This window comes from Cinclus cinclus, chromosome 3 (genome assembly GCF_963662255.1).
Source record: "Cinclus cinclus chromosome 3, bCinCin1.1, whole genome shotgun sequence".
Taxonomy (NCBI): domain Eukaryota; kingdom Metazoa; phylum Chordata; class Aves; order Passeriformes; family Cinclidae; genus Cinclus; species Cinclus cinclus.
Window position 1 is genome coordinate 112,111,280 of NC_085048.1, and position 14,090 is coordinate 112,125,369.

Consider the following 14,090-nt stretch of genomic DNA (forward strand, 5'->3'; position numbering starts at 1 on the left):
ATGTCTCCTTTGTGCAAGTATAGCCACAGCTAATAGGACATCAAACATACCTAATCTGTTTTTATCTCATTCCCCTTCTGCTCAATCATTTTGCTCCTGGGAATGAGCTGTTAATCCCCAGCCTGTTCATCTGCAGACCACAAAGGAGCTGATATTCTTAGGGGAAAAGTGGGGCTTTGAATATTTTGACTATTGGTCACAAAGAGGAAAGGGGAAGAGGAGAAAGTGGGTTTACATTTAAGCATAACTCCCCACCCTGCTGTCCCTGCTCTGCTCCCGGTAAAGCAATGAAGTGAGAAAAGTGCTTCTGAGGAGAACAGTCTTTGCAAAAGACACTGGAAGCAGTAGTGCCAAGAGAATTTCCAAAACTGCAGCAGATGTCCAAGTCAATCCTAATTGCTACAATTACCGTCTGTCTTTTGGGAATACTGCCCTGCTGTCAAGCCCTGTGGAGCTGGAAGAAGCTTGGTGAATCCAGCAGCATCCAGAGGAAAATCATTTGTCTTGGGGGGACTTTCATTGTTTTTATCTACATTATAGAAGGGAGCGTGTCCTTTGTGCACAAACAGGGAGAGCGAGTGTTGAACCAAATCACCTTCCAACAAAATTGGCCCACCCCAAAGAGTCCTAATTTTTCTGCTTTTTCCTATAAGAACTCTTGGTGCCTACCAGTTTCCATTATTGCCATTTATGCTCGAGACTCATGAATTGGGGAGTTTAAACTGCTGCTCACTATGGCAGCACCCATAACCTGCCTTGGGCTATTGCAAACAAAGAGTTGGCATCACTGAATCTCTGGTCTGTTTCCTTCTGTAGGTTTGGAAATATTTCCCTAAGCCTTGGTAGCAGTGATCCTGGTTCTAACTTGTGTTTTTAAGCAGACGGTTTCCTATTCTATATTCGAAATGTTGGTGGGGTTTCTCTGTGTCCTTGTAGGGGATGGAAGAGCAGAAGGGTGAACGCCCATGTGTCAAGAGCCCTGTGAAGATGAGGAGCCATGTCTCAAAGAAGCCCCAGGCCACATTTCCTTCTAGTCAACGGTACTGAGCACTTTTGTTAGATGTGACAAAGCACACAACAAGTTTGACATTTCTCTTCTTCAGGAAAATCTTTCTGGCAGAGATGGCCTGTGCCAGAGATTGTTTCCTTTCCCTACAAATGCTCTTTAATAAAAATGTCTACTTCTGTGTTACACTGAACAAACATCTCTGCAGGGGTTTCCACAGAAATGAGGCAACAGAAAGACACTTATTGGTTGCAGCACAGACAAGTCAGGGCAGTGGCAAGGGCTGTGTTGTGGAGGATTGGAGAGGGCCATGTCTCTGCTGCCCGACTTGGGACAAGTAAATTCAACCAGGGCTTTTTACATCTGAGTGGAGTCTTTTTCAGATGGGTGTTTTGAGGAGAAATCCCAGTCTAGCGGCAAGATGCCATTCCCCAAACAAGCAGTTCCCAATCAAGTGGATTGGCTTGGCTGAGTCATGGTTTTCTTACCCTCACACAGAACCAAGTTTGAGTAGTAAGTAGCAAGGCAACTCCTGAGCAACTTTGGTCAAAAGGTGTCTCAATAGGGACTTTTTGTCTTGATATTCTTGTCCTTCATATAGTTTGCTGGATGGACAGCATGTTTGGTTGATTTCCTCCTGTGCTGCAATCTGCACTTAAGACAGGGATTTGGTCCTTGCTGTGTCTTCATGCCAGTGGCAGAGCTACTTGTACCTGTTCTCTGATAACAGAACAGATTTATTTAGCTCTGTGATGCTCAGCAGTGGCAGGAAAGTGACCACATGCCTCAGTAGCATAGCTAGGATCTTCCCATGCTCATGGGAGAGACAAGTTGATCCAAGAGAATTGTTCCCAGTGGGTTTGTTAAGTTATAGATCTAGACTCTAGGAACGCAAACTTAATGTGAGCATAGTGCTGGGATGTCTGGCATCTGTTTTTATCTCTGTTACTGATTTTCTGGATCCTTCAGATATGCCCCTGGTCATCTGCTCAGATGCATCTGAGCTCCTCTTTCAGACTGTCATGCCTGGTGTAGAGACATTTCTGCAGAGTGATGAGTTTCCTTCTTACAAGACACACACCTCCCATATGAGCAGGCATTTAAACATGGAATTAGTGTCTCTCGTTCTCCACAGAGCAATGCAACCTGTGTGCCTGGGAAGCCACCTGAAGATAGATCAGATGCATCTCATACTTGGTTTTCCTGAGTGAGAACTGGCGAAAATGTTACTTTGCAGATTTTCTCCCATAATGATTGTCATGAAGTCCATGCTCTTTTCAGAGCCTCATGATTCTCTAGCTTGAAATCACGAGTAAATCACCTCTGGATGTTTTGCTCACAATTATCTGCAGGTATTATCACCAACAAGCCATCATTTGCTTTTATTTTCCAGGGTGAAGTCGACCTCGGATGGACGCCTCCTACACCATCCAAAAGTCCAGGTCACGTTGCCTCCAGCTGTGGATGAAATGGAGATGCTCCAGAAGCTTGATGATCTCCTGGAAGCCAAGGGGTTTGAGACACGGATGGAAGGAGTGGCACTCCTCCTAGACCTGTGCAAAAACAGCCCCAAGCTCATCACCACGAACATTGTCCAAGTATGTAGGGTATCTTCACTGTTCCTTCCCTTCAGCTCCTCTCCCAAGCCTGTAGCAGTACACTTAATTCACTGTATCTTGGCACTACATCCTGCCCGTTTGGGATAGGATGGCCCCTCTTACTCAGACAAATTTAACTCAGGTCCAGCATGCAGGACAAGTTCTTTCAGTCCAGCTGTATTTGTCTGGCAGGTGCCTATTGATGCTGTTCATCACATGATGACAGAATTTTCCACTGCTCTAACCTTTGCTGTCTCCTACTCCCAGCTGGGTTCAATGAAAGGAATCCAGCCACTGAAAGCATGGCAATTCTTCTCTTGATGAAAAATGGGTTTGGATGGGGAAGAGAAGTATCAGGCTGGGTTGGTATAACCCAAATGTTTCTAAAAGAACACTTTGGTAAACTCCATCCTGTCTTGCACAAACACATCTGTGGCTACTCATTTTCATCCTTGTCTCTATTGCACTTGGTAAAGATGGTGTGTACCTCTCTTGGGCACTAAATGATCATTGCTACATCCCCTCTCCAAACAAGGACATTTTAATCCACCTTTCTTGCTGCTTGTTCTCTTCACAGATTTTTGATCATTTTGTCCTGAGAATATCTGACACGCACAAGAGAGTGAAGCAGATGGCGCTGGACGTGCTGGCAGAAATGATAGCCATCCTGGAAGATGCCTTGAACCCCGTGATTGTCCGTTTAGTGGAAGGAATACTAAAGAGCCTGAACTCAAAGGATACCGGGGTTCATGCTGCAGCTGTGAAAGCGCTGGAAAAATCCGTTTCTCATTTTGGTAAGGCTGACATGGACTCTCCTCAACTGTGTCTCTGCCTCTCTGACACAAGAGAACACTGAGTGCCATGAGAGCTCTTGTTGCCCGTGGAACACTCCAGCTGACATCCACCAGAAGCTGTGGGGGTGCAGTCCTTAGGCACCAGTCCCCCAAGAGGCTTGAATGTGCATCAGCATTTCCCACAAGTGCCAGGAGCCCTTGGCTCTGTGCTGCTTGTCTGGAGAGGAGGTCCTGGACTACAGCTTTGTACAATTCAGAGGCAAAGGGGATTTTGGAGTTTGCTTGGACCCCATTAGATTTCCCAAATGAACAGCTTTGCTGTTGCCATGAAGGGACACTGGCCCATCAAAGCTTCTGCAGAGCAGCCCCCTGGAAGGCTCCACATTATAGGCATTAGCTGCCTCTGTTCCACCTTTCCCATTTGTCTTCTTTTTTCAAATGGGACACTTATGATTCACCAAGTGCATTTCCTTAAAACAAGCAGATAGAAATCCAGCTGTCAGTGATGTCTTGTTCCACATGTTGTTTTCATGGGGCAGGATGGCTGTGGCAAATACCTACACAGGCAAGGACTGCTCTAAATTCCTTTGTCACAGAGATTTATGTCAGCACTGAAAATGCTGCTCGGGAGAAATATGCCTGACAAATGGAGTGTTGAAGAGGCAGATCTTCAAGGGGAGTTTCCACTTTCTCCACCTCAGCTGCTCTGCGAACTCCTGAACTGCCTGACTCTGTGCCTTTGTGTATCCCAAGTCTGGGCTTCTTCCTGTTTGCTCTGGAGTTCAAAACCTTTTCACTGCTTACGTGTGATTGAACTCTTGAGGTCCTTGATCTGAAATGTTTAACACAGCTCCCGGTCCAGCAGACAACTTTGCATTGACAAATGTGAACAGAGAGATTTTCTTTGGGAATTTAACCCCCCTCAAGTAGGCTGGAAGGAAAGAAGTACATCAGCAGAAAATTACTTGATTTTATAAATTGGGGCTGCCCCTGCCCTTCCCCTCCCCACTCTCCTTTCTCCTAGGACCTCAGAAGAGTGAGCAGAAACGTGTGTTTCTCTTGTAGATAAAGTAGCACTGATGAAAGAGTTCAGCCACCAATGGAGTCAGCTGAGTGGCCAAGCTCTGCTGGATGTGACAGAGCGTATCACAGGTATGGCCTCTGCTAAGCCAAGAGGTCTCCCCAGGGAGCATTTCCAGGGCATTCCTGGCAATAGACAGTAGAGTAGCTGCTCCAAATCAGGAGGTGCTGAGCTTGTCCCTCCTGCCCAATGCCCATGGCAGCTGTGTTTGGCAGGTTTTCCCTGGCTGCTGCAGAGGTGTGCAGTACCTGGCACGGGGGTGGCGCTCGGCCTTGGGGCCGAGCTCTCACTGGGGCATCTCAGAGCCCACCTCCAGGAAAGGGAGGGGTTAAAAATACCCGAGCTGGCTCTTCTCTTGGGAGCTCAGGGTCATCTCTGGTCCTTTAGGGAAAATGTAGCAAGTGCTGTTTCAGGCAATCCGTTTCTTTTGTCCTCACAGAATTCTCATCTTGCTCTTGAAAAGTTTTGAGACTGAACCCTGCAGTGCCTGGGGGTCACAGCTTAGGTCAAAACTCAGCACCCAGATTAGGGGCACGGATTTGGTGCAAGGCAGCCTTTGGGGCCAGAGGGGCAGAAGCAGAGTGCTGAGGCTCCCTGCCTGTGCTGTCAAAGTGGCATTGGACTGAGCATTTCAGGGTGTGCCAACATTGTCTTCCTGTGTCAGTGCTGTCCAAAATGCTACAAATGCAGCTGATAATTGATTCCTCAGAGGAGCTTGCTATGTCAGCAACAGCCCAGGAATGGAAAAGTGATAATCTCTATATATAGTGGACAAGATGATTTACAGCCTTGCTTTAACGGGGTCTAAATGCACTGCTAAGTGTGCCAGCATCTTTAAATGCAAGGTTTCATAGATGTTGTGTCTTCTTCAGCAATCTCAAATGCTCAGTGTTCGGTGATTGAGAATGTCAAAAGCCCTTGAAAGGGCATTGGGATAAAGTAGATGTCTAGGAAGAGGGAATTTAGTTTTGGAGATATTTTGATCTCTTCTTCAAATAAAGGAAATAAACATAAATTAGGACTCTTTTAGGAAGAGCAGATGTTCTCTCTGAGATTTAGTGGGAACAAACAATGTTTTCTCAAGTTCCATTGTGACCAATGTCTTGAATTGGATTTTAACACCCATTGGAAATTAACACCCATTTTGAAATGGATGCCATAACCCTTTTCCTGCTTGGCAGAATTGGTTTTGGGCACTTTCAGGAAGTGTTTAAATGTTGATGATTGCTGGTGGATTACGAGCATAGAGAAAATGAAGTCTCTTCCACCACAGAATTAGAAGTGGTTACTGCATAACATTTTGCCTGATCAGAAAATATGAATGGTGTCCAGAGCATTTCAGGTTTTGATGTCTCAGCCACATCTGCCATGCAAGGAGCCTGTTGGTTGTCAACTTTTTGCCTGTGTTTGACAAAGTTCAGTTCAGAAATTGAGCAGGGAGTAGGCTTCAGAGAGAAAGGGAGAAGACACTCGTGTTGTGGTTAAATTTCATTCATCTGTGTTGCATTTTTCTCTCTACATTCTACTATTGCAGTGCACATTGCAAGAAAAATGCCATTAACATTGGGAGGGGGAATGACATTAAAATGTGGAGATGCACAAATGCCACAGCAATGAGGTCTGGGTAATTACCTAAGACACCCTGAGGTTTGAAGCAGCTGTTTGTTGGAAGGCACAAAAGCATTGTGCCAAAGACAGCAGCTAGTCACTGATGTTTCTAATCCAGCTGTCAAGCAGCACCCATGTCTGGTGGGCTGGAGTTTGGAAGTATGGTCTAATAGTGCCCTTTGCTGTGTGCCACTGAGCAAAGGGAAGAGCCAGATTGGATTCTGGCACTTTGACATCAAGAGTCACAAAGATGGAATTGTCCTTTTTCTTAGAAACCTTTCAATTGAATCTCCATGGTGCATTTCCAAATCTTCAGTGTGGGTTTAGACAACTTCCTAATGGAAATGAAAGGGAAGTTGACATTTTAGTCATTCTTGATGTTGAAACAGGTTGTGAAATGATCCAGTAAAGGTACAAGTTCTGCCACAGGTGCAAGTATTTGTTTGGAGACAGTACTCCTGAGGTGTTGGTGGTTCTATTTTGGGGAGGATCAGCTGCTTTGGCCATTTCTGGATCGTTGGGCTCTGTGTGCTATTTCGCTGCTCTTAGGCAGAGAGGCTTCCAAGAAGCAAATCTCGAGGTGGATCCTTGTTTGCATTAAGGTTGTTGTTTCAGAAGCTTGTGTCTCTGTCCCGGCAGTGCTTGTGGAAGGGGTTTATGCCAGGAGCCCTGAAGTGGTCCAGCGCTACGCCCTGCCCGTGCTCTGGTCCTTCCTGGAGAACAAGGCGCTGCCTGTCCGCAGCGCCAATGTGCGCACGGTGGTCACCAGGCTCGCCTCTGCCCTCTACGAGGTGATGGGCACCAAGCTGAAGAAGCGTGCTGCCACCCAGCCCCCACATGTCCAGGAAAACCTCTCCAACATCCTGGGCTGGTGAAGGCTTGATGTTCTCCAGCAAGTTGACCAAGTGCTGAGATGGACACCTGCGGTTCTGACCTTTTAGCTGTGCCAAAATTGACAAAATACTCAGGAAGGGTGTGCATCTGCCCCTGCTCTCTCCACTGCCCTTCCTAGTCATGGCATGCTCAGGGGCCTGAAGACACTCTGGATTGAGGACAAAGTGAAGGACTAGCATGGCTCAGCCTCCCACCGAGGTAAGGTGGGAGCTGGGCCGCTCTCTGGTGGGAGGAAGGGTCTTGTGCCAGCCTGGAGAGCCTGTGCACATTGCCAGGCAGCAGTTGTGCCCTGCAGGTGCCCCCTGCCATGAGCTGTGCTGCTGCCAGTGCCCCGTGGAGCTGTAGGGCTGCTGAGCTGTGGGGCAGGGAGAGGAGCAGGAGGCTGCATGTGCAGCTGAGCCATTGCTGGGAAGCACAGGGCTCTGGGCTCCCTGCTGTCCCAGGGCAGCCCAGAGGCCAGGGAGTTCCCCTGGGAGCTCTGTGGAAGTGGCTCAGGGTGTGCCCCTGGCCTGCCTCCAGAGGGTGATGGTAGGAGAATGTTTCCCTGTGCAGCTATTTATGAATTTCCAAGAAATGTGTTCTATGAAATATGGAGCTTCAGATGCTTTAGGTTTGCATTGCAGCCTCTGTTACATTTTGTGTCTCCATTTTGCAGACCTGCCTGGCTCCTGTGTTTCCACCAAGTTTTCTCTGGACATTCTTTTGTGCATTTACCCACAAAGTCCTTTCCTGCTGTCCAGAAGAGCTCTTTCCTCCAAGCCCAGGAAGAAGCTGCTGCCTATCCAAAGAGCGTTTGAAGACAAGGATTTATGCATTAGCCTGTATAGTTCCAGATGTACATATGTTCTGATAGTTATCTGTAGGTTTCAATAAATATATTTTGATTGTATCTTAATAATTTTGTTGTTATATTTTTTTTGTGTATATTTTTGGTGGTATGTTTTGTTTTTTTATATTTTATAGTTTTATATTTTTTCCCATTGACATGCTAAGGATGGCCAGGTCCCTGAGACCTTGAGATGGGGAAGGGAGAGCTTCCCTGATTTTGTGAGTTTCTCTGGGAGGGTGGGGCCAGTGGGGGGAAGGAGGCCAAGGCCACGAGATTCGAAGCAGGTAAAGGAGGGTGGGGGGGCAGTTACTGGTACTCACCCCTTTTTGGCTCTGGAAGGAGGAAGGCAGCTGGAAAACCTCACCACGCCATCCCAGTGCCAGGAGCTGCCTCTTCTGGTGTTGGACCTCACACCCCTGCCAGGATGCTGTCCTGCTTCAGTTTGCTATCTCCAAGCATCCTGTTGGAGCACCGGGACCGACACTGCTCCAAGGATTCGTGAGCAGAGTCTCTCCTCCACCCTTCCCATCTGAGACACAGCTGCCATCACCCCCAGCTCTCCTGCAGCTGTGCAGGGATCCACACACCTGCCCTGTCCACTGGGAACCTGCCAGAGCTCACTGCCAATGGCGATGGTAACTGCACCAGGGGGGAAAAGAGCACACAACCAAAGGAACTGTGACTGGGTTCCTGTTAATTTCATAGTTATTGTTGTTTAGATTGGCCTTGTTATATATTTAGTAGAGAACTGTTCTTCCTGTCCCCCTATCTTTCCCTGAGAACCTCTTGATTTCAAAATTATACTGACTCAGTGGGAAGGATTTTACTTTCTCCATTTCAAGGGAACGTCCTGCTTTTTCCCTAGCACACACCTGTCCATTCAAACTAGGATACGGAGCATGAGATGCAGGGCTGATGTGTGAAAGCAGGAGGATCTCCTCCAAAGTAACTTGTTTAATTGTCCATTTTATTACTTCTCTATTTACTCCACACTACTAAGGCAAGGCAAGCTTTGCTTGCAGGCAAAACAGGCATGGGATACACTAGGGTCCCTTGCAGGATCAGCAGGGCTGGCAGTGACAAAGCAGGCAATCTGCTCCATGGTGAGCCACTACACAGCCGCATCCCAATGTGGGTTTAAGTAGCATGGTATTATGGAGAACTCCTTTTCTGCATCAGATACCAAAAGAACGTCCACAGCTTCTGGTGGCAGTCAGCTGGAGCATTCCACAGGCAACACGAGCTCTCCAGGCACTCAGTGTTCTCTAGTGTCAGAGGCAGAGACACAGTTGAGGAGAGTCCATGTCAGGGGTCAGCCTTCCCAAACTGAGCAATGGATGCTTCTGCCACTAACACTGACAGGAAATAAACAAACAAAATTTCTGTGCACACCAGGGCTACGTGTGGATTACATTATTTCTGTTTCACATCCCGGCCAGAACAACATCGTGGTCAGAATATCATTGTTCCTAGATTCTCTAACACTAAAAATATTGCTAGAGAGTTTTTGTCATTCCCATAGATTTGGTGACATCCAGACACACTTAACAATCCATTTGGGTCCAAGTTCCATATTGCAGACGATGTCTTTGGGCAGCCTGCAAGTGTCTCAGCAGAGAATGAAAAGGGATGACAATACTGACACGATTTGTCTTTGCTACTTGAAATTTAAAAGCTCCGCTCCAGCCCACACTGGCAAAATTGTCAGAAGAGGCAATTCTTCCCCACAAAATGCTTCATCTCACTCAAACAAGAAAGCCACAAGCCAACAGTCTTCTTTACGCCTCCACTGCTTTATTTGGCTATTTCTCTAATAGGAATTAGCTTCATTTATTCTTACTTTGCTTCCTGTGTTCCACGGGGCGCGCGGCGGCTCCTCCGTTGGGTTCGCGGAGGCAACGGCAGAACGGCCGCGCGCTCCGGCGGCTCCGCAGCAGCAGCAGCAGCAGCAGCAGCAGCAGCAGCAGCGCCTCTCTCGATCGGTTTTTCGATCGGTTTTCCGCTCGAGTTCCCGCTCGCCCTCCGTGCCCTTCTCCCTCTCAGACTCCCTGTGATCCCGTTCGGTCCCGTCCTTGTTGCGCCTCTCCCAGCCCGGCTCATGCCGCGCCCCGCAAGGCGGCCGTGGGCGAGCCGGCCCCCTGCCCGCCCCTGTCGGGCACGCCGCGGTGCCGCCTCCGCGGGGCTCAGTCCGTACCGCCTGTGGCACCTTTTGAAGAGCCTGTGGACGAGCTCCTCGCTGCGCTGGTGGCGGTGGTGGAGCAGCAGCGTCTCTTGGCTCCGCCTGGCGCGGGCCCTGGCGCTGGCCCGGCCCCGACCGAGGCCCCTCCCGCGGTTCCGCCCACAGCTGGCCCGCAGCCGCCCGGCTCCCGCCCCGCCGCCGGCGCATTCCCCCGAGCGAGCCTCGCCGCCCGGCAGTTCGGCCGCCGGCCCCGAGGCGCCGGAGCCCGGGGCGGCTCGGGAAGCAGCGGCGGCCGGGGCGGGCGGGTGCCCCGGGCAGAATGCCGAGAGCGCGGTGCCGTCCGCACGGGCGGAGAAGCCTCCCCTGGAGCAGCTGTACCGGGAGGGCCCGCTGCTGGGGAGCGGCGGCTTCGGCAGCGTTTACGCCGGGACCCGGCTCGCCGACGGCGTCCCGGTAAGAGACGAGGCCGGCTCGGAGCGGGGAGGGGGGCGGCGAGCGGCGGGCGGCGAGCTGAGCCCTCCGCTCGCCTTGGCTTGCAGGTGGCCATCAAGCGAGTGTCCCGGGACCGCGTCTTGGAGTGGGCGCGGCTGGTGAGTGAGCGGGGCCAGCGGGAGCAGGCGGCGGGGCGTGGCGGGCGGGGTAAGGCCAGGCCCGGCCGGGTGGGAGCCGGGACGCTGCGATGGGAGCGAGCGTGGAGCGAGCGGGGGCCGCGCAGCGTCCCGGGCCATGGGCAATGGGAGCTGCGGTGGCGCCGGGCAGGGGGTGGCGAAGGCGAGCGCAGCATCGGCGCCGCTGACGGCATGGCGGCTCCCCCGCAGCACGACGGCGCCCTTGTGCCCCTGGAGCTGGTGCTGCTCTGGATGGCGTCGTGGCCCGGCTTCCGCGGCATCGTGCGGCTCCTGGACTGGTTCGAGCTGCCCGACGGCTTCGCGCTGGTCATGGAGCGTCCGGAGCGCTGTCAGGACCTCTGGCACCTGCTGCACGCGGGGGGGTTCCTGCCAGAGCCCGTGGCGCGGGCGCTGTTCCGGCAGGTGCTGGGGGCCGTGCGGCACTGCACCAGCCGCGGCGTCCTGCACCGCGACATCAAGGCCGAGAACGTGCTCGTTGACCTGGCCACCGGCGAGGCGAAGCTCATCGACTTCGGCTGCGGCACGATCCTGCAGGACACGTTCTACACCCAGATGGCCGGTGAGCCCAAAGCCGGGGCCCAGCCGGGCAGTGGAGCTTCTCCCCTGTGCTTCCACAGGTGGAACACACAGGGAGGGAGGGAGGGGGAATGCTGCTTCAGCCGGCTGCAGCCAAGTTGCATTTTGGCAGGAGCTGGGGCTGGCTTTTGAGGAGCTGGCTGGGAGGGAGGGAGCAATCAGCATTGGCCTGATGAGCTGTGCCCGTGTGCCATAGGAACGCGGGAGTACTACCCACCGGAGTGGATCCTCTTTGGCCGCTACCATGGCCAGCCAGCCACCATCTGGTCCCTGGGCATCCTGCTCTATCAGCTGGTGTGCAGGCACCTTCCTTTCAAAAGCAGAGAGGACATCGTCCGGGGACAACTCTTCTTCCCGCCCCGGGTGTCTCAAGGTGGGGATGGGCCTTCAAGGCACGGGAGCAAGAACGGCTTTGGGAGAGGGCAGGTGGCACATAAGTGTCCTGCTGTTGCAGCTGGGGAGGAGGTTCATCTCCTGGGCTGAGCTGGAGGAGGTGGCACGTGTGCCTCTGCTGCTCTCTTCCAGAAGAGAGGATGGATGGGAAGCTGTGCGAACAGCTCTGAGCACTCTTAGTGTGCTGTGGGCACTGTGAAATCTGGGAGAGCATGGACAGGAGCTGACCAGCAGTTTCTGGTTTCTCTCTGCAGAGTGCCAGCACCTGATCAGGTGGTGCTTATCCATGGACCCTGCAGACAGGCCATCCTTGGATGACCTTTTAGAACATTCTTGGGTGCAGAAGCCCCACCTGGCCCAGGAGACAGCAGAGATCCATCCCTCTGCACAGTAGAATCCAGGATGCCCGCAAGCAGCAGCTGCTCGTGTCTTGTGGCTCTCAAAGAATTCCCCAGAGCATTTCCCAGTGGCCCTGGCATGGAGCAGAGAGCACAGCCAAGGAGGTGCTTCCTCAGGTCCCCGGCGATTTGTGGAGGGAGCGGCTCAGGGCTCCCCATCCTATTGGAGAAATTGTGGCACAGTGCAGTGAAGTTGCCACAGAGTGGAAAAGGGGAAACATCCCCCTGCAGCTCAATGGCCTCGTGATGTCCCCACGAGCCAAGGCACATATGGTGTGTTCTTCTGGAGATCAGCGCAGAGCTGGAGAACGCCGTTCTCGAGCTGGCCACTGGCAGGGCAAAGCTGATGGGCTTTGGTTGCAGCCCCTTCCTAGAGGACATGCTCTGCACCCCGACGAAATCAAGATGAGTCCCCAGGCGGTGCAGGGGTGGGGGGATGCTCGTGCCTCCAGGCATGGCAGGGCTCAGCCTGGCCACATGCTGGAGGTTCCCCATGGGGTGGCAGTGGACAATATTAATCTTTCTGCCAACTGCTCAGCTGCTTTTTGGTGGGGCAGGGGATGGATGTTGTGGAAGGGGAGCCGGCTCCTGGCCTCGCTGACAGCTTCTTCCTGCCAGCATGGCACAGGCTGGGGTGGGGGCATCCGGCCTGACAAAAGCATGCATCCATGGGGATAGGGAGCAGCAGAGGGGGACGGGTTCTTTAGCCATGGCCCAGCTGCTCTGCTTTGCAGGCCCTTGAGGAAGGGGTGGGCATACAGGTGGGAAAGGTAGGGTTTTTCCCCACCACTGGAGAGATTTTAGTATCATAAAGAGCGGTCAGACCTTCCCCAGGCCCGTGAAACGGTGACAACCTTTGGTGCTTTTTCTTGTTTCCAGGTCTTGTTTTGAAATGACTTTCATGCAATTGTTCTTTGTTTTTTCCAGAAAGATTGCCACTTGTGTCCAGACCAGATGGAGAAGCACCGGCACCGTCCGTGGAGTGCATCCCGTGCCGGTGCTAGCCGGGGAGGGTCCACAGTGTGGATGTCCCCTGCAAAAGGATGAGGACCTTGTGTGGGATCGGCTCCTCTCCTGGCAGCAGGTCTCCAGAGGTGGGTACCCGGTTCCACAGCTCGGGTGGCAGAAGGGCTTAGGGCAAACGGCAGCAGGCACACGAGAATGTCGCTCTTGCAGCTGCTGAGGAGGTTGTTGTGCCATGCTTGAGCAGAAGAGGTGGAGCGTGTCCTGCCACGCTGCTCTCCTCTAACAAGGAGGGAATGGGCTGGGAGGTTTGGGCTCTGAGCACAGCCAGCAGCCTGGCCTGAGCATAGGCCGTGGTGGGACAGGGGGGAAAGGAGCCTGCTGCCACTGACCGTGGCTTTCTGGTTTCTGTCCCCAGGCTACCAGCAGCTCATGCCATGGAAACGGCACCGCTCGACCTGCCAGTCTGGGAGGGCTGGACGGCAGCGGGTGTTCATTTGCTGCCAAAAATAAATCATTCTTGTTACTAACATCATCATCATCATCATCATCGGAGCATTTCTTTCATCCTTTTTTCAAGCTTTTGGCCTCCCTTCTTCCACCGAAATCTCTTTGCCTCTTTCCTCATCCACTTGGTGGAATGGGTGGGGGGGTTTAAGTAACACAAAAAGTTCAGCAACAATTCCTGTTGCCAACCGCAGCAGTCTCTTCAAGAACCTGGAGTTGGTAGCCAGGCCCACATTTCACTTAGAAAGGGGAGTGGTTTGCAGGGACAAAGATGTCCCTCTGCTGCAAAAGCAGGGAGGAAATCAGAAGCAGCAAAATGCGATTTCAGCTCTACCCCCGCCCAAAGTTGTCTGCGTCTTTGCCCTCCACTCCAAAATAGGCAGGCAAGGCTGGACTTGAACAAGGTTCAAGTCCTTCATGGTCCCTTGGCATTAAAGGGATCAAGTAAAACTCTCGTATGCAGTAATTGGAGTACAGCTACTGTAGGGATAAAGGAAATGTTGGGAGCTGGGACATCCTTCTTGTCTCCTTTGTCTCCCCAGGTGTTGTAGCCTGGATAGCTGTTAAGATGGTTGCAGGTAAAGGAGCAGCAAGGGCCTTTGTATGGGATCCACGGAGATGTTTATTTCAGCCAC

The 14,090-nt window shown here is 52.0% G+C and overlaps 1 protein-coding gene across 1 annotated transcript; it reads left to right on the forward strand.

Annotated features, from left to right (window-relative positions):
- Nucleotides 1–1,316: 1,316 nt before the first annotated feature.
- Nucleotides 1,317–11,912, forward strand: LOC134042048 (serine/threonine-protein kinase pim-1-like; the record flags this gene model as incomplete). The annotated part of the gene is made up of 6 exons (XM_062489123.1): nucleotides 1,317–1,343; nucleotides 10,347–10,442; nucleotides 10,529–10,579; nucleotides 10,808–11,177; nucleotides 11,391–11,567; nucleotides 11,842–11,912. Coding segments are annotated over exons 1-6 (792 nt in total), but the record flags the coding sequence as incomplete, so codon positions are not given.
- Between the last annotated feature and the right edge of the window lie 2,178 nt (nucleotides 11,913–14,090).